The 20,611-nt window shown below is 36.0% G+C and overlaps 1 protein-coding gene across 1 annotated transcript in view; it reads left to right on the top strand.

The window, feature by feature from the left end:
- Positions 1-20,611, top strand: part of PDE3A (phosphodiesterase 3A) — a 286,388-nt gene that overhangs the window by 261,644 nt on the left and 4,133 nt on the right. The window contains exons 10-15 of the mRNA XM_045554234.1: positions 2,064-2,175; positions 8,582-8,695; positions 8,838-9,037; positions 10,748-10,951; positions 11,634-11,789; positions 13,593-13,851. Of these exons, the coding sequence (XP_045410190.1) occupies positions 2,064-2,175; positions 8,582-8,695; positions 8,838-9,037; positions 10,748-10,951; positions 11,634-11,789; positions 13,593-13,851 (1,045 nt within the window). The remainder of the gene's footprint in view (positions 1-2,063; positions 2,176-8,581; positions 8,696-8,837; positions 9,038-10,747; positions 10,952-11,633; positions 11,790-13,592; positions 13,852-20,611) is intronic.

Here is a 20,611-nt window from a genome sequence, read left to right as displayed (position 1 = left end):
CTGTTATTATTATTGAAGTAACATGCATAGTTAAATCCCTTAGGTGCGTATAAACAGGAACTCAAATATAGTCCAAGGCAATAGTAGAGAGGAAATAACTAAAAGACGAAATAGCTTGAAATATAATATGACAGGAACCACAAACTTTACTTTCTGTTGCATTTTTAAAAAGAGAGGAAGTAGGGATGGAAAAAGGGAAAATGAATAAATAAACTTGTCCTTTAGAGTGGAGAAAGTACCTAGAAGTTGAGATGAATATATTATACAATTTATTTCTCAATGAGCAGCCAAGATGCTCCTTTTAAAAATAAGTCAAATAAGGTGATTTCCCTTCACCAGTCTCTTCAATGGCCCCTTACCTCACTCAGAGTAAAAGTTCTTATAAATAGTGGACCTGGCTCTCACACTCCAAGACTGTACCCCGGCCCCAATCCCACCCTGTAGTTACCTGCTTGCTGAAGTCTAACTCCAGTCCTTGTGCACTCTGTTTCAGTCACACTGGCCTGAGTACAGCAAGCATATTTCAGGGGCTTTTCAATGGCTCTCTCCTCTGCATGGAAAACTCTTTTCTCAGATATCCACGTGCCTGACTCCATAACTCCTTCAAGTTCTTTGTTCAAAGGTCACCTACTGAATATGCCAACTCTAACCACCATATCTAAGATGACAACTGCCATGCCTTCCCTGCCATCCCAGTCCTTCATCCCTATTCCATTTTTTCTTTTCCCCATGATTTATAACTTTCTGACATAGTATATAACTTACTTATTATATCTATTGGTTCCTGCCCTGCCCTGCTAAACCAAGAGCTCCATGAAAGAAGAGGTCTGTGTTTTGTTTGTATGCATGCAACGCATGAGAGAGAGAGAGAGAGAGAGAGAGAGAGAGAGAGAAAGACAATGCATGCATAAAAAATTGACACATAGTAGGCACTCAATAGATACATGTTGAATGAATGAATCCCCTTTTTAGATATAAGTGTGTGTATATAAGTATAGATATAGACACATATAATGTATGTGACTGATAAACATTAGATATGTAGTTAGAATACTAGCGAATTTGAATAAATTTAAATATGATAACAAAAGATGGAAATTTAACTATAAGGCAATATATTGAAGATTTGGAAGAACTATTTCAAGAGAATTTTAAGAAGGAATGCAAGTAACAAAAAGGACAAATAATTCTTTTTTAAGGTCTCCTGAATGATAACCAGCACTGTGTCTTTGTGATGTGCAGTGAGGCCATTTTAAAAGGTTCTGTCCTCCATTCTGCCCCATGAAAAACCATCTCTCTCCCCACTACCTTCTCCTGCTCCGTTATCATTTTTTTCTTCCTCCACCATTTGCATGTTAAATATGCTAATTGTATCCAAAGGTATTTACTTGATGTGAGTCATCAGAGCCAGGAAAGAAATTGGAAAAAAAAAAATAGATATTCAGAGGAATAAGAGGAAAGATAACTGAGGGAAAATAGTTTAGACATTGTTATTTATGCTAGATTAGAATAAATCTTTTTTCTTTATATATCTTAGTCAAAGCAACCCTTTTCCTCTCTCCCATAATTCTTTCTCCTTGTCCTTCACCAAAGCACAACTCGGAATCCTTTGGTTTCCGGAAAACATTTTTTTTAAATAAAATGAGTCTAAATTAAAGCTTTCTCTTATCGTTTATTTAGTGCTTATCGTATGTATGAAGCAATTAGCAATTTACTATATTTCATCCTCTAATTATCAATATCACACACAATTTAGTGCCTCCCTATACTACCATGGTGTATACTGGTTTTTCTATTGGCTGGCAGTTGCTTGGGTCTATGTCTAGTCTTTACCGTTAAAAATAGATTATATGCCCCTGTGGTCAGAAACTACAAAAGCTAGGCACACAGAAGGGTAGGCACATATGTAGCAACATGTGCTTGATTAATTGTTTGCAGTAAGTGTCTCTACTGGCAACAAATTAATGTGGTTGATGGAATGTACGCTATTTTTTCCTCATTTTTTTTATGTCTAACACACACTTAGGGATGTTTTGTAAGGTTTTTGTCTGTCTCTTTTACAGGTATCCTACAGACTTTTTGAAGACATGGGCCTCTTTGAAGCTTTTAAAATTCCAGTTAGGGAATTTATGAATTATTTTCATGCTTTGGAGATTGGATACAGGGATATTCCTTGTAAGTAAAAGTGATTTGTGAAATAATACTTTTACAGTTTGTCAAATTTGCTATGGGTAGGGGGATAGTGAATCATTAGCAGCTAGCACAGAACTGCACATGGTGGACACTCAATATGGCCACATCATAGTGTGGTTGGGGGCGTATAGCCCAGGTATAGCTGACTCCTTCATTTATCAGCTGTGTCTGTCTTAACCTCCACATGCCTCATTTCTTAATCCATAAAATAAGAATCATCATATCTACTTCATAGGATTGTTAGGATAAAACAAGGTAATAATTTTAAAGAAGTTATAATAGTTCCTTGCACATTTAAAGTCAAATTTAAATGTTTGATAACTGAACAATTAAGTATTAAATTTAAACTTACTGCCCATTTAATAATCCACCCCTTTTATTGGGTGAATTCAACTTTTGTTATGGCAGCTGAAGAGTTCAGTCACTAAATATTGAAGTTTTCTCAATATAATATAAACTTAGCTGATGGTTAGAGGGACAGGAGGATGATGGTCTCATAGAAGAGACATCTAGAAGTGGTTATGAAAAAATGATTAGAAACATTTTAAAAATTAGGTAAATGTGAAAAACCCAAGAAGAGGACATAGTGTTCAAGCTTTGAATATTGTGAGAATAAGTTTGCCGTTTATAATAATGAGAAACTGGAACACATCAGGAAATGTTTAATTTTCAGTATATAGCATTTCCAATACCATCAGTCAGAACGTGCCAGAGTTATACTACAATGATACACAATATATGGATCTGAAAGAAATGTTCATAGTTCCAACCAGGAAAGTGTGGAAAAGTATAGAAATCATGTGATACTTCTAGGAAATAAATACAGAGAAAGAAAAATAGTCAAACATAATGTATTGGTTAGAGCATGTCTTAGAAATGTGTTATTTAAATCATGTTTTACCTTTTATGTTTTAAATTTGCTTTTATGCCCCTCAGACTTCAGAACTCCATGTTCTTTTGCAGTTGCAAAGAGCTGAAGTAAAATAAAAAATATAAAGATGCAGATAAAACACAAGTATTTCCAGAAAGGGGTAGCACATTAACCTACCGATCCATTATTAACATGTTGTTTTTTAAAATGACATTCACATGCTACATTGGAATGACTATGCACAGCTGATAGTGTGTGATAGGAAAAGAATGAAGAATTGAACCTACAAATTGTGAGACAGAAAATGAGAATGAAGAATTGAATCTACAAAGGAGATTTATTTTTTTTAGAGAATATGGGGCCAACATGCAGGCAAAATAGGACAGTTGAAGTAGATGAGAGAGAAGCTTGACAGTACCAGGCCCCCTGGGAAAGTCTGGCCGACAGAGCTATGGAAATTGGAAGAGAGATATGAAAAAGGGGTAGTTTGAAAGGATCTCAAGATAAGCCTTGCTTGCTTAATACAGTTTTCCCAGGGCCCACCTTGGTTGGATGCCAGTAATTGACATAAGTGTTAGTGATTTCTCAAAGGTTAAAGAGTTATGTAAATAAACTTTTATAGAAAAGAAGCCACCACACTGAAGAACAGCTAGTTACCAGATAGAATTTCCAAATTGATGCTATATTTTCAATTGTATTTTAGTGATATAATCAGCTATAGCAAAGTTCCATTCAGTTCAAATACTCGACTGCAGAGATATAATAACCACTAACTTTTCTCTAGGTAGTATATCATTAAATAATAGTAAAAGATGGCCAGTATTTAAGTATAAAAAGAAGTGTCCAGATTCTAAAGTTTATTATTCACTTTTATATTTTCTTATTACATTTTTATATGTTATGAGTAAATAGATTTTTTCCCCTATAATAGTGGGTTCTTCATTCCATCTGAAAAGAATTTGTTTTTTTTTTTTTTTTTTTTTTGAGACAGAGTCTCACTTTGTTACCCGGGCTAGAGTGAGTGCCGTGGCATCAGCCTAGCTCACAGCAACCTCAGACTCCTGGGCTTAAGCGATCCTACTGCCTCAGCCTCCCGAGTAGCTGGGACTACAGGCATGAGCCACCATGCCCGGCTAATTTTTTTGTATATATATTTTTAGTTGGCCAGATAATTTCTTTCTATTTTTAGTAGAGACGGGGTCTCACTCTTGCTCAGGCTGGTCTCGAACTCCTGACCTCGAGCGATCCACCCGCCTCGGCCTCCCAGAGCTAGGATTACAGGCGTGAGCCACCGCGCCCGGCCAAGAATTTGTTATAATAAACCTGCTTGTTCTATTTGAAGTCCCAGAGACTTTCCATAAAGGGAATTTATTTATATCTTCTCATAGGAAAGCTCTAGCTTGATTGGTGATCACTTTTAAATAATAATACCTCATATGTGCTGGGGCTGTAAATTTAGATTAATATGGATATTTATTAAAATCTTTGCTTATTGTTCATTATAATTAGCATATGTAAAAATTTGTTATCTACTTATTTTTACATTTACTTCTAGAGAACTGTATTTCTAATGGCTGTAAGTGAATCCATGATAATTGAAAAAAAACCTAAGAGGAACAAAGTGAAAATGGGGTTGGATTAATTTTAATGTGACAGTATGTGAAAATATTAGAAACTAAATTTTTATCATAGTTCTAAGTGCACCTTTCACAATTTTCCAGAGAAGAAGGAAAGTATGAAGGCTTTTAAACTTGTAATTAGAACCCTGACTAAAAATTGAGGAATCTAGATTTAAACAGGGAGGGAGGGAGGAAGGAAGGAAAATGAGAGAGAGAGACAGAAGGGAGAGAGGAAGGAAGGTAGGAAGGAAAATGTCATGGAAGTAGCAGTGGATAAGGCAATAAATATAGGCAATTCACAATAATGTGATATTTTCATCACACTTATATATTCAGTGTGGCTTAGGATAAATTAAGGTATGGTTAATACCAAGTTGCACAGGGAGGTAAATAATGTTTGATATGATTTGTAGCTCCTTTCAATTGGGCATTTTGCCTAGTAAAGAAGATAAATCATCAGTTCATATTTAGCCATTGATCCAGTTATTTCTGAGGGTGCTTACTCTATTTTCAAAGAGTTTCATCTCTCAAATATGTTATTCCTGACACCTCTCATTCTTATTATTCAAGTTTGAGAAATGGGGAGACTGCCTCAGCAGTACCTGTGATCATACAACTATTTAATGGCAGCAATGAGAATAGTCTTGCTCAATCTATGTTTAGTTCAGTTCATTTAGGCTATATAGAATGTGCCCACTGATTTTAAAGCTAGATACTGAGGCGATATGGTACGAGCTAGAAGGGCAGAACTATTAGAATATTAGCTATCATCCAAACAGAAAAACATGCTTAAAGTATCACGTCTATTCTTTACTGCTTCCTCTAGCCCTGTGATGCATGAAAGCATAGACAGAATTTTCAATCAAAATAAATTTGTTTCAGTCAAAATAAATGTTGGCCTAAAAATCTATGAATTTTACATATAATTCTAACCCTTCATATCAGCTCACTTCAAATCTGTGCTTAAGCTATAAGGAGAAAGTTGAGAAAACAACTGTATCAAGATGGAAGGGGGAGATGGGAGGACTTTGGGAAAGAGGTAGGGTGCACCAGATGGTGGTGTGTGCATGTGTGTCTCTGTGTTGTCAGAGAGGGAGAGGGGGTTGCCACGTGGGCGAGGGAATTAAGGGTTTGTCCAAAATCCAGAGATGAAGAACGAGGGCTGATGAGAATAATAAGGATAAAGTAAGAATAGCTCAAATACCATTTCTTATCCTTCTCAGTTGCCTACTGTGGGCAGAACAACAAGAAGAATCTTTGAGCATGTTTATGTATCAAATACAAACCTGTCAGTACCTTCCATTGACCTAGCTGGCTTCTCTCCTGGGTGCCTTTGCTCCCGAGTTGGGTCATCAGAGAGTTAATGGCAAGAGCAACAGAGACCAGCACTTGGCCTACTACTTGCACATAGTACATGCTAAATGAATATTTGTCTAAGAAGCTTGTTATTGACTGTTGACAGGACAGATGGTTTTCCATTCTTCTTAAGCGATTGGTGACAGTGCAATTCTGGAGACACACACACACACACCTAGATATATATATTTAAGCAGTTAGATTTCATTAGCTATTGTTTTCTTCAGTACTTTTAAACCTAAACTAAAAAGCACATGGAGCATTTTTTTTTTCGTATGCTGTCTGCACCTAGTTTTTTAAGCAAAATTATACTAACCTCAGGAAATGAGTTTGGCAGCTTTCCTTCTTATATTTTCAGCACTAAATTATTTAGATAGAATTATTTGTTCTTTGAAAGTTTGTAAAAATAACCTATGACGCCTTCTAGGCCTGGACCTTGTGGTGGGAACAGGGCAGGAAGCAGTAGGACTCAAGAGCTGCAAGTTCACGTCTATTCCTGACCCTAACCAGGCCCTCCAACAACCTCATACTGTCTCCATCACCCTTGTAATGTTGGGCTTGTGCACAGGTTTCTCTGACTTGCAGTAACAATGCTAATCTTCCCAGCTTGCAACAGGAGAAAAGAACTTAACTCAGATGCTGGCTCCCCACACATCTCCCCACAGGGGCACCCTCTGCCCAGTCCGCCATTTTCCTCCTATACTACTTCCCCAAGGGCTTAGAATAGCTTTTACTTGAGCTCTTAAATTCCATTCTTACAAACCCAGCTTCGATTTGGAGAGAAAGCCAGTGATCTGCATTAGTTTACCATCTTGTTCTATAGCAACAACTTATTTTATACCAATGATATTTATGCTAATGGCAGGCTTACTGTGTATCAGGCACTTTAAAATATATTCCCATCTGAAATTCTTACAACTGTGCTATGAAATTGGCACTATTGTTATCCCCATATTTTTAAGATAAGGAAATGAGTTTTAAGTAACTCACACAAGGTAACATGAATTGTAAATATCAGAGCAGACACAAAACCAAATCTGTCTCAAATGCAGAAAATTCTAATATGATCAATTTTGTACATGGCAGGTGTACAGACATAAAATGTGATTGTACGTATCTTGTCTGAATTTTCTGTAAGTGGAATGTGTTTGTGTCACTTGAGATGGTCTATACACAGGAATATAGACTTCAATCTTAATAAAATTGCTCTTTGAAACACTAAATAGTATTAGTATTCACATCTAGCAATGACATAAGGTTTGCTATTTCCTCTTCAGGAGCCTGGGAGTTCTGTATCTTAAAGCTCTTCTGAGGACGTCTTTTTAAGCCCACACTCAGGCCTCTTGGCTGAATTTCTGGGGTGTTTACCCCAGATTTAGCTACATGTTGTCACTTAAAGACTGACTCCTAAGAGTTGCCAGAAATGTAGGAAAATAGGCACCATTACCTACAGACCACCAGGGTGCTGCTAGCACCACGTATGCCGTAGGTTCCTCTTTTTTCTCTGGCCAGGGAACAGGTGTGCCCTCGTAGTCTCGTTGTCATTATCCTCCTCTTTTTCCGTCTTCTCCTCGTCTGTTGAATATCATTCAGAAATATAATGCATGGAGAAGGAAATGATGTCATGGCTGGTTAATAGGAATAAAATGAGTAAAGTTAGTACATTTAGGGTGAGGCATACCAATCAATGAAGTATTATGAAGGGACAGACAAATAAGAACAAAACTTGGAAGAAGTGCACCAGAAAAAAGAAGGTACGCCAAGAACATACTGGGCATCTGGTTGGTTATGGTTCAAAAGAAGCTGAACTGCATGTGACTTCCTTCCCATGATAATGACATTATGACTAGTAGATTTGGTTTTCAGTTTTTACTCTTCAAAATGGCTCAACTTCCTACATTACTATACAAAGAAGTTTTTTTTTCTTTTTCTTTTTTTTTTTTTAGGCATTTCCTGGAAGTATATTCCCAATTACAATTTCTAGATCAGAGAATTTAATTGCTTTTGGCTTTGAATTTTGCTTGTAGATATAATCTACATATGTAAGATATAGTCACTTTTATTGAAGTGTTTTAAGATTGAAACAGAAGAATGGCATTATGATCTATTCCCTGATTATATTTACCAGAGATGAAATGATAGATCTTATCTAGTTAAAGTATGTCATAGCTCTTAATTTTATTCTGGTTTTCTGCATGGTCTTATACAGAAGGATGAAAATAAGTGCAAGAGCAAATATCACAGTTGTTTCACATAGTGAGTTTCCTATATACGTAGGTTTCTGGTAGACTCTGCACACAGATTTTTCCACTTCAGACGTCTGCATGCATAATAAATGTGAGTGAGTTTTTTTCCTTGTTACTATGGATCTTATGGAGTTATAGAAGAGTAATTTAAGGGTATTATTTGTCATAGAAGGTTTGGCTGACTTGCCTAGGGGTATTGAAATGTTAGATGTAACCTGTTTATCCAGTAGATGGCACTCTTAGTCCTTACACTCCAAAGTTCACAAATTGATGACTGTTGTTTGCATTGGTTGCAGATCATAACCGAATCCACGCCACTGATGTCTTACATGCCGTTTGGTATCTTACTACACAACCTATTCCGGGCCTTTCCACTGTGATTAGTGATCATGGTTCAGCAAGTGATTCAGGTACGTGTGAAGTATATCTGTACTTCCTTGTGAAAGGTGGGAACAGAAGAGTGTTTTTTTTTTTTAAAAAAAGAAAGTCAAGACAAATGATACTGGTTTAATACTTCTAAAAATTTCTGCTACTTTCATTTTCTCTTCTCAGATTCTGACAGTGGATTTACACATGGACATATGGGATATGTATTCTCAAAAATGTATAATGTGACAGATGATAAATACGGATGTCTGTCTGGGAATATCCCTGCCTTAGAGTTGATGGCACTGTACGTGGCTGCAGCCATGCACGATTATGATCACCCAGGAAGGACTAATGCTTTCCTGGTTGCAACTAGTGCTCCTCAGGTAAATCTTTAGACTTTGGGTAGGAGAAATAATTCAATTGAAATTTTTTTTCTGAAAAAATTGTTTATAAATTGGATTCATAATAGGCACCAAGTAAATATAAGCCAAACTATATTTAGTCCTTAGAGATCATGCTAATTCTGAAAAGATATCATGGTTTCTTCTAAGATCTCAACGGTGGCATGCAACTTTATTACCCGTGGGGATCCCTTCTCAATTTTCTTGTTAGGAAGAAAAGCTACTTTAATTCATATTATGGAACTTCCTCAACAAAGAGAAGAGAACCTGTACAAAAGTTCCTTTCTGAAAAGATTAGAGAACAAAATCTTTCTTGGACTTTTAAGAATGTAAGGCTTCTTTGTATAAAAACCACATTCCTTTGAAATATATTCATTATAATAAGTATGATTCTTATGGCATATATGTTGGTTAGTAGGAATTTAGCATCAGTTTCTTTCATTCATTCAAGGAAAGCTTTTTTTTTTTTAACCTGAGCGGAGATTCCAACATAGATTCTAAAAACAACGAATAAATTTAAAGTTCATCTTGGTGTATACTTCAATCTAAGCAAAAAATTAATCATTAAATATCTAGGCATCTCCATCTATACAGTTAAATTCAGTCAGCTGAGCCCAAGTTACTAAACATCCTGAGATCCTCTATTGTTCTTTCTATAGGATCTAGAGGCCAATTTGGTCCCATATGTATTCTTTTGTTTTCTTGTTTGCCTTTTGTCTTCCCCACTGCCATTCATTTCCACAATGTCTCTTATGGCCTTTTTATAATTTTCCTTGAATCAATATGTAATAAAAATATCCTGATTTTTTTTTCTGACTACTTATTTCATCCTCTTTGCACATGTCCTCCGTACGCCAGGGTTTTTTTTTTCCTGAAGACTGTCAAAAATCCTCTTGCCAGCACAATTTACCATGCAGATTTTTCTACTTGTCTGCATTTTTACCTACCTTAATATTAATATTCATGTGCTTAGTGTTTCCTTTTTGTCCTTCTGCCTTTTTTTCCTCCAAAAGCTATCTTGCACACTCATCTTCAAGCATTTTGTAGGCAGCTTCCCCTTTTTAAAAAAACATTACCTAATAATGCTTCCCTCAGCATTTTCAGAGAATTCCAAACAAGTAGATGCTTACTTTATAGCTTCAATTACTAAATAGTAGGTGATATTTCCTATGGCTGATTGTGGAGGGAGAACATTTTGAATTGTGGCCTTCTCAGGGTTTCCATTTCCGTTTAATAGTTATATGTGTTTAACTAAGAAGAGGTAATTCTTGTGCCAGATACAGAAAGTAACCAAGTTACCTCTTAGGAATATAGATAGAAGTGTGTGTGTGTGTGTGTGTGTGTGTGTGTGTGTGTGTGTGTGTGTGTTTAAATTTCTGTGCCCTACAAAGAAATCTAAAGAAAAAAATCTAAAGAAAATGTATCTGTAAAGACGGACTAGTGTCCCTCACTTGTGTTTGGACTAAAGTTTCAAGAAAAGGAACTTATCTTACAAAAAAGAAGTTTAATCAAGAAAAATAATCAAGAGTCAATGTACAGCAATAAGGGATTCTTAATAACCAGCAGTCATAAGTTACATTTCTTTGTTTTCTGAAAGAGCAATTTCCAAAGCATTACATATTCTCATTTATTTTTGTGATTTTTTTTTTTTATCTTAAAAAAATTGAACTCTTAACTCTCTCATTCGCCTAGGCGGTGCTATATAATGATCGTTCAGTTTTGGAGAATCATCACGCAGCTGCTGCATGGAATCTTTTCATGTCCCGGCCAGAGTATAACTTCTTAGTTAACCTTGACCATGTGGAATTTAAGCATTTCCGTTTCCTTGTCATTGAAGCAATTTTGGCCACTGACCTGAAGAAACACTTTGACTTCGTAGCCAAATTGAATGCCAAGGTAACTAGATTTGTACCAGTCTACATTTTATGGCCACATTGAAAGATATCATGGGACCAAAGTGTTGAAAAAAACTTATTGCCGTCACCTCTTATATGTCAGATGTGAAAATGCAATGCAATAAAACGTTTAACCAGAATCAGATATACACGTATTGGTCCTGATCTAGATACCTAAGAAGTTGAGGTGTTGTCTGTGTTTATTATACTTTGTGCTACAGAGAAATAATAAATTCTAGCTATCATTGTGGCTTTTTGTTTGATTTAATTTGCTCTCATCTCTGTGGTATACTCATGTAAATTATCCGGCAGTAATATTAATAAATGTCAAAAACTTAAAGCAAAATTTCATACTTCTAACATAAATACCCAAATGTTAATTCAAGGAAATTTCATATCATTTGTAGCTATATTATTTTAATAGTAATTGATAATATCTGCAAATTTTAAATAACATTTGTCAGTTCCATAGTTAATTATTATTTTATGCATTACTCATTATTTTACCTTTACTATTAATTTATGCAGGTCAATAAGGTTGTTTTTAAATAGCTGAGAAGTTCTTGATTATTTGGTATTCTGCTCTCTAAAATAGAAGGAAGATAATAAATATTCTATTGTTTCTTCCTGTTCAACTTTTGTTTTCACTGAGGCAAAATTTGTTAACTTTGCCCCTCAAACAGGTGAATGATGATGTTGGCATAGATTGGACCAATGAAAATGACCGTCTCCTGGTTTGTCAGATGTGTATAAAGTTGGCTGATATCAATGGGCCAGCTAAATGTAAAGAACTCCACCTGCAGTGGACAGAGGGTATTGTCAATGAGTTTTATGAACAGGTAACAAACAACTGTTTAGTCTTTCTTAATCTCCACTTTCAGGCTGCTCGTGAATTCACTAGAGCTAACAAAAGCTGTAAATAATGATCACTGTATTTCATATTCATACTTTCATAAGAAATTGAACTGACCAGTTTTGATCAGGAGATAAAAAATGATATGTAAAAACTGTACTTAACTATAATCATAGAACTCTAAGATAAAATTATTTGCAAGTTAATTGGGGGAAAGAATATATTTAGATAATGTAAGTCGGACATTAGGAAGACCCTTGAAATGCTGTTGTAGGGACTGATTTATTATAATGGAAGCTAGTTTAAATTTATATGGAGGAATATATATCAGATTAAGTTCATTTATATTTCTAATAGAATTAATAAAAACTTATATGAAAAAGCTAAAAACTAATAGGCATTTTATTTGACATGATAATGTGACAGTTAACAGACTGCCAAAAAACCTACCACAATTAACATAAGCAGGGGGTGGTCCTCCCCATGTTACTCTGCTCTGCTCAGACTGTACTTGAAGCTTTCTGTTTAGTATGTGAACTACTCTCTTAAGAAGAACGTGGAGGAGATGGAACACAGGTAAAGGACAGGAATCATTGACATAAAAGGAAACAAAAAAATTGAAGATATTTACCCTGAGGGAAAATAGAGGTGATATAACTGTCTCCAGATATTTAAAGGATTGACATAGAAATTTAGAAATAGGTTAATCGTAACATTGCTGCGGAGATTAAAGGAGATAAATTATATAAAGTACTTAACACAAGATTCATAAAAAATGTTAAATCCCTCTCTACTGCCCTAAAAAGGGTATGACTATAACCAGCCTCTGGAAGTTATTGGGAGGTAGAGTTCAGATCAGTGTCAGAAAGAAATTTATATAGCTAAAGGTATGCAAAAATAGGATGAGCCACCTTACTAATAGTAATAAATTATCATTGGACATATTGAAATAGAGATTAGAATGAACTTTTATGGTTACTATGGGCATGATTCATATATAGAATGAAAGGTTTATGCATTTTAAAAAATAACGTATGCCTATTTTAGGAATGAGATTAATTTATAATCATTCCTGAAATATTGAAATGCAGAAAAATATAAGTGACAAGGAAAATGTATGTATAATAATTCCACTCCTTGAGCATAACTATTGTTGATAATTTTGCCATATTTTTTCTTCACTTATTTTGCTAGGTAACTTCTGGTTTACAATCTGTTATTTTTTTTCTAAAAAAGATTTGAAGCAGTCTAAAATAAAATTCTTATACAATAATATTATTATACACATAAATGAATATCAGAAACCATATAATCATAAAAGATATAATTCAAACAAAATCTGGGATAAGGTAGCCACTTGAATTGTGCGATAATTTATTTTGAGCTTTCTGACAGCCAAGGTACAAAAGAAAAACACAATAGGTAATGTATTTTTTGATAATTATTCCCAGCATTGTGTTTTAAGATGCATTTGTATTCTTGAATAAGGGACACTGAGTAATGTGATAAGAAATATCATCTGCTGAGACATTAAACCACTCCTTGTATTTCCCCTTGATAAAAAGATCACAAAAGTGCTAAACAGTAACACAGCATTTGTATAGGAATTCTAATGATTAGGGTAGAATCTAGTAGCCCTCAAGTAAAGAGGGAGTTTGCATATGAAGGTCTGGATTCTTGTGTATTTACACATTTTAGATGCCGGGTGAATGTCGACTTTCCTTGTGTTCTAAACTTTGCTTTTCATTGACCTTCTAGCCAACTATTCATGCTAAATCCCTATTTCTAGGGTGATGAGGAGGCCAGCCTTGGGTTACCCATAAGCCCCTTCATGGATCGTTCTGCCCCGCAGTTGGCCAATCTTCAGGAATCCTTCATCTCTCACATCGTGGGTCCCCTGTGCAACTCCTACGACTCCGCAGGACTAATGCCGGGGAAGTGGGTGGAAGACAGTGACGAGTCAGGAGACACCGATGACCCAGAAGAAGAGGAGGAAGCAGCAGCAGCACCAGATGAAGAAGAAACCTGTGAAAATAATGAATCCCCAAGTGAGTTATGAAGTCTAGTTCCAGTGGGTTTTTCCTGGGGTTGTTTTCTTAAGTTTAGATGAATTTTATGCTTCTTGTGAAATACAATTTTTTAAGTCCAAATATCTTCTGGGTTTGATTATGGATAGCTCCCTTCCCCGATGGCATAATAATAGAAATGACAGACTATGGAATCTATAATAATACCTAATGTATCATACAAAGATATGTTCTCTGTCATGAAGTAAAAAAAATTAAAGAGTTGAAACTTATTCTTCAGAGTATCTTAATAATGTAGAAGTAAAAGGAATTTCTGTTACCATATAGACCAATCACGGGCTTTCATTGGCTTGGTTAGGGGAAGGCCATATACAGAGGTAAGAGGTAGTATGCATTTGTTCATTCAACAAATATTTGTTGAATCTCAGCACCAAGCATTCTTCCAGGTAAAGATAGAACTATGAAAAAAAAATAGACCAAAAATAGATAAATCCTTGCCCTTATAGACTTACATTCTAGTGGGGTCAGCAGACATTAAGCAAGACAGGTCAGTATATCTATAGTACGTTAGGTACTGATAAATATGAGAGTTAAAAAAAGGGAGATATGAAATATTACAGAGAAAGATTAAAATTTTAGGTAAGATAATGAGGGACAGAGAAGATCTAAATAGAGGTTAAAAAAAGAAAAAAGACCTGAAAGTAGTGAGGGAGTGCTCTCCATGGGAAGATGGAAGGAGGATTCCAAGGAGAGGAGAAAGCAACACGTGCAACACGTGCAAAGGTCCTGAGGTGTGTATTGGCTGGGGTGTTCCGGGAGCATCAGGAGAGCTGGTGTGGCTGATGCAGAGGGGAAGGTGGGGGGTAGAAGAGCAGCAAGAGAGAGGTAGTAGGGAGTCAGGTGATGGAGAGTTTGAAGGAAGAGCTTTGTAGGTCACAGCAAAGATTTGGGCTTTTACTCTGAGTAAGATGGGAAATCAGTTATTTTTGAGCAGAAGAGTTAGTGGACTTGACTGAATGTTTTAACTGGATTGCTTCTGCTGCTGTATTGAAAATACTCTTGGGGTTGGGATGGGAGCAAGGCTAGAAGTAGGAGATCATTTAGGAGACTGTTGAAACTACCCAAGTGAGAGATGACTGACTTTGGCCCAGTGTGGCAATAGTGACAACGAGAAGCGATCCCATCTGATAACTAGCTTGGAGGGTGTTATGTGGCCAGTGTAACTGGTTTGACTTAATTGGCTATAAAAACATGGTTTTTCTTCATGCCTTTAAATATGCTCTCCTGTATCTCCTGCCATGTACGAAATAGTGACCAACAGCATAAATAGTAAAACCTGTGACCCTTATAGTGACATTGCACAAATACCGTTTGTTCCTGTGTTCCTAAAAAGGTAGTACATGGTTTATGTCTAGCTTCACAAAGGAAGTGCAATCTTAACATTTTCAATGCCCTTCTCAGAAATATTACCTATGAAAGTCATTCTGATTGTTTTGTTCCTATTTTCATCACAATCAGGAAAGTGCATGACGTGGTTAATTTCAGCCATCCAGTTAAGGAGATTCTCTAACCTCGCGTTGATCTATTTTGCCCTCATATGAGTATCCTATTGTAAATACACATAAGCAGAGATAAAGAGATGATTATCAGCTATAAACTTGTGAGACAGAGTTTTGCAAATTTGGCTTTAGGTCAGATTTTTGTTTAAGTGCTGTCCTGTCCATTAACTTTTGTACAGATTGGGGGAATAATCAAAAGTTGTTTTCCTTCAATTCCATCAGAGTAATTATATTTTATATCTCTGATTTTTATAAAAAGAATTGCATTAGAAATTTTGTGCAGCTCTTGGGATTCAGAGCTAGAAGCCAAGACTTGGGACTCATGAGTTATTTATTCATTTGTTCATTTCATAAACATGTATCAGTTTTCTTATTTACTTTGTTTTCATTTCAAAGAGCCAGGTAGTTTGCTGTCTTAGTAAGGATAAGACAGTTCTTTCCACTGAATGAAGGTCTTGTCAGCTTAGCCTCTGGAAAAGCTTTGTTCCTGTGAGCCCTGACTGATGGCTGTGTGAACTCAGTGAACACTGAAAACACACACACAACCCAAGCATCAGGAACTGAAGGACCCAGGCTGGGAGATTTAACAGGCTCAACTAGTCAACCTGAGTCTTAGCTGCAAATGCTACAACCATATGTTCTATTTCCTTCTGTTCTGTAGAGGTGGGTTGTCATACTAATATTCAGATGCTGATGTTTTGTTCTCCTGACCTTCCCATTTTTCTCAAGCTCATTAAAGCAGGAACGAGAATTCTGTGAACTCTGTTTACTAACACCTTCCAAAAGTTAACTGATCACCTTATATCAAAATTTAAAATATCTCATCCACAATGATTTGATACTGTAGCTTTGGAAATATTATCTTTGAAGTATTCCTTTACAGTCAAATAAATGATAAATCTCATGCAATATTAATATTTACTAAATATTGGCCACATAGAGCAATGAAATTTTAGGAATGGAAGGGGAATCTATGCTCATCCAGTTTAGCTGCCTCACTTTACAAAAGAGTAAACTAAGACTCAGAAATGTAAGTAATATGCCAAGGCTGTAGAAACAGAAAGAAAACCCAGGTTTCCTAATTTTTAACTCCATGGCTTTGGACTCTTAGTATTAATAATTTTAATTTCAGAATTCTTATTGGCAGGGATGGTTACTTTGATTTAGCCTAATACTTAGGTTTCAGAAAAAATTAAATATGCACAGATAACTTCTGCAATTTGTAAAACTTGGATATCTCCCAGGAAACACAAAATAAAATGTTTCAATATGGTATCCTAGGGAAAAAAGGTTTTTACAGTACCTTAAAATTAAATATGAAAGATTCCTACGGCGAGCTAAGAGGTTTCTAATGAAGTACTAAGTTGCATTTAGAATCGGAGCAATGAAAGGCTCTTTGTTCTTTTTTCAAAAGGTTCCAGTGCTGAACAATTTGGCTCCCCATACAGGCATGTTTTAGACCACCTGCAGACTCTAATCTACGCAAATTTATTTGGTACAAACTTTCTTCTACGTCATCTTATTCAGTATAATTCCAGAGAGGTTTATTGCTAACGTTTAGCAGCATTAATAAGAGAACAGCTGCTCTCATGGGAGCTGCCCTGAAAGGAAAAAGAGAAAAATTGGGCTTTGTTAGCTTCTTCCCTAACTGTACTGCCATGAATGTGTATAACTTTAAGATGGAATAATCACCTTGAGCAATAGAGCGTTTGCTTGTAACTGTGATTCAAATCTGTCCTTCAGCCAAGGGGCCTCTAGAAGTCTCTTGATTCAAAGGATTAGGTTCAAAAGTATATTAACATTTAAAAATTTCTCAGCAGAAGTTGATTTGTACTTAACTACAACAATAGCAAAGTAGAAATAGACAAGTACATGGCTTTGGTAGAAGAGTAATTTTTAATTTGCTTATAAAAATCTGACGCATGAATATATTTTTATTGACTTTGATAGAAAGAATTCAAATTTATTTAAATTTTAGTGTGTGTGTGTGTGTGTGTGTGTGTGTGTGTGTGTGTGTGTGTATGTTGCCCTTGCTAGGAAGCTTTCAAATGAAGGTATTGGTATATGGCGTCATGCCCATGCCTTTCTGCCCCTTTGCCTGTGTCCCTGCCCTCTAACTCTTGGAATGTTCATAGCCCTTCTTCACACATGTTATTTAATTCTCCTGACTTCGTGACTCCATCCAGCTCAGGTACTGTGTCCTTTGAAAAATCCTACCTGGTCTCCCACAGGTTGAGTCTTTTGTGTTGCCATGGTTTGATGTATGAAAGAGAAATTGTACAGACACTTCTCAAAAATGGCAAAGCAGGCTTTATTCAAGACTACTGCGATAGGGGAGAAAAACTGAACTCAACTCTGTTGAAACAAAAGGCAGGACAGTTTTTAAGTGCCGTGGTGAGCTAGTGAAAAAGTACTGGAGGACCTAAGGAGGGAGTTGGTTCATGTGATGAGGCCAGCTGTTAATTGGTGCTTATGGAAGTTAGGCTCCTACTCTCCCACAGAGACTGGGAGATTAGGTAGGGCCCACTCTTCCCTCCCTCCTTCCCTGTCTATCTGTCTGTCTCTCTTTCTCTTCCTCCTTATTTTTAAAAATTTTATCTTACTGTGGTAAGCACACTTAGCATGAGATCTACCCTCTTAAATTTATAAGTGCATCAATTCTAGACATCTGGTGTATAACACGGTATTTACAGTCAAGGGCACTGTATTGGTTCTATCTTTCCCAATGATTACATTTCAAAGAGATGGCTCCCAAGTCCCTGAGAAACACATTCCAGGGTTGTAAAATTAGCTAAAGGCTGGGAGCAGATTTATCTCCATCACAAAGCAGCAGAGAAAGAATTTGCAATTACAAGTTTTCTAAAGTAAATGTACTAAGAAGAGGGAGGTCAGGGTCCTGTAGTCTGAAAGTCTGAAGTTTAGTCAAACTGAGAGGAATGGCAAGGCCATCCTGGTCATAAGTCTGTGTCTGTCATAAAATGTAGCACGTGATTTCAGTTTTTATCTTCTGCTTCTCTCTCTTATATAGAGCGTAATCTCTCTTAAGGCAGGCTCTGAGCCTAATTGATCTTTGTTTCCACAGCATCCAGAAAAGTCATTGTCAATGGGTCAATATAAATTTGGGTTCTTCTCATGAATAACTGATGAATAGAGTAGTAAATATATATTTTTAAATTTTTCCTTGTGACTCGGCCTGTGTTCATTTCCCCTGACATTCATTCAATTTAATAATTTTGTTATGTGTCTGTATGGATCAAAAGTAATTCAGTCTATTTTAATTTAATGTCTTTTTTCTACACTATGTTTTAAAAATTGATTTTATTGTCCTGTAAAGTGCAAGAAATTTATGTGGGGTATTATAATAAAACTGTTAAAAGAATCACTAGCACTTTCACAAAAATGTTGGTAGACAGCCTCTGAGAGATATAGTTCCTTTGGCGTATCCCATAGCAATTGGCTTTGTTCGTTTTTTTTTTTCCCCCCAACTAGATAGCCAAGTTTTTATTGTACACAGCAAAAGGCATATTGATTTTTTTTTTTTTTTGCAGCTTTCCTTTTTCACTTAGAAGAACATGTTGGTTTTTTTTGTTTTTGTTTTTTTAACACCTTTCCTCTTTCACTTAGAAGAACATTTTTGTTTTTGTTTTTGTTTTATTTCAAAATATTACAGGGGTACAAACATTCAGGTTACATCTATCGCCTTGGCCCTGCCTGAGTCAGACCTACAAGCATACCCATCCCCCACACAGTGCGTACCACACTCATTAGGTGTGAATATACCCACCCCCTCTTCCTCGCCCCCACCTGCCCGACACCCGATGAATGTTACTTCCATACGTGCACATAAGTGTTGATCAATTAGTACCAATTTGATGGTGAGTACATGTGGTGCTTGTTTTCCATGTAGTTTTTTATTATTAATATTTTTTATCTTCTTCCTTTTCTTCTTCCTCCCACAGTATACATTGTAAGTCATAACTAGTTCATTAAGTAGTCCCTTCTGACCTTCCTGCTAACTTGGACTGTTATCTCTTTAATGTAGTCTCAGATCAGAAATTTCTGTGGACCACTTTTTCATATCATTTCCATTTTTACCACTTATCAACACTTCATCATATAACTGGAACTATGGAACAAAAACTAGAGAGAAAATGATTCATTTATTAAACTCTTACTGAATACTTCCTAAAGTCTGGGGCTTTCCAGATATACACACAAATGAAAAGAAGCTTCCGTGCTAGGGAAGTTTACAGTCTAATGGGAGGATCTTAGCTTAACTTCTAAATTCTTGTCCCAAGTCGACCACACATTCATTCCACGCCACTAGGACATATCCCAGGGAAGGACTTTGATTGGCCTGTCTTGGGTCACATACCTTCATGTTGGCCAATCACTGTGACACAGCTTGTGTTGTCAGGAAATGAGTGAGGAAGTAGAGCAAGCCTTTTCTAGGACCACATAATTGAAGGAAGGAGGGGGGAAATCCCCCCAAATAATTTTGGATACATAGTTACCAGAAGAAGAGATAATGAGAAGGAGGAAAAAAAAAAAAAAAAAGAAACTGTATCTATTCTGGGGGGTATATATGGAGTAACATAGGAATTTAGGAGAGAGAGATTATTTTTCAGAAGAAGAATTCAAAAGTCTTAAAATAATGAATGGATATGAATTTTCAGTGATTGGAAAGAGCATTTCAGAAGGAGAGGCAGTACCAGCATGAAAGTAGAAGAATTCAGCATGTACCAGAAAGCAGAGTAGTTAAGTATAGATACAGGCCAGGCTGCAGAAAGGGAAGATTGCAAACATGAGCTTGTGCCAGTTTGTGGGAGAACTTTGAATGGAGTTTGAAATTAATTTTTTTGTCCTTATGAAGCAGAAAAGTAACACCCAACACTGTCTTTAATCAGTCTTTACAGCCTTTTGTGAACGAATTGGTTGACAAAGGAAGACATAACAAGAAATTCCTCCAATGGTTTAGGTGAAAAGTACTGAGAGCCTGAATATAGTAGACATAATGCTAAGGCACAAGCAGAATTTTGTGTTGGACATTACTGAATATTAAATGCTTCTCACAGTTGTTTCTCAGCGATATTTTAATGGTTACTGCCGTCTTCCTCTTATTTCCTCATTTTCTAAAACTGCATTATTATGATATACAAATCAAGTAAGAGATAGATAGGTACATATCTCCATTTGGTACTTAACTCCTATTATTAATCTGA

Source organism: Lemur catta, chromosome 6, assembly GCF_020740605.2.
Source record: "Lemur catta isolate mLemCat1 chromosome 6, mLemCat1.pri, whole genome shotgun sequence".
Classification (NCBI taxonomy): Eukaryota; Metazoa; Chordata; class Mammalia; order Primates; family Lemuridae; genus Lemur; species Lemur catta.
Note: the sequence above shows the minus strand (reverse complement) of the source record. Positions and strands in the feature narration are given on the sequence as shown.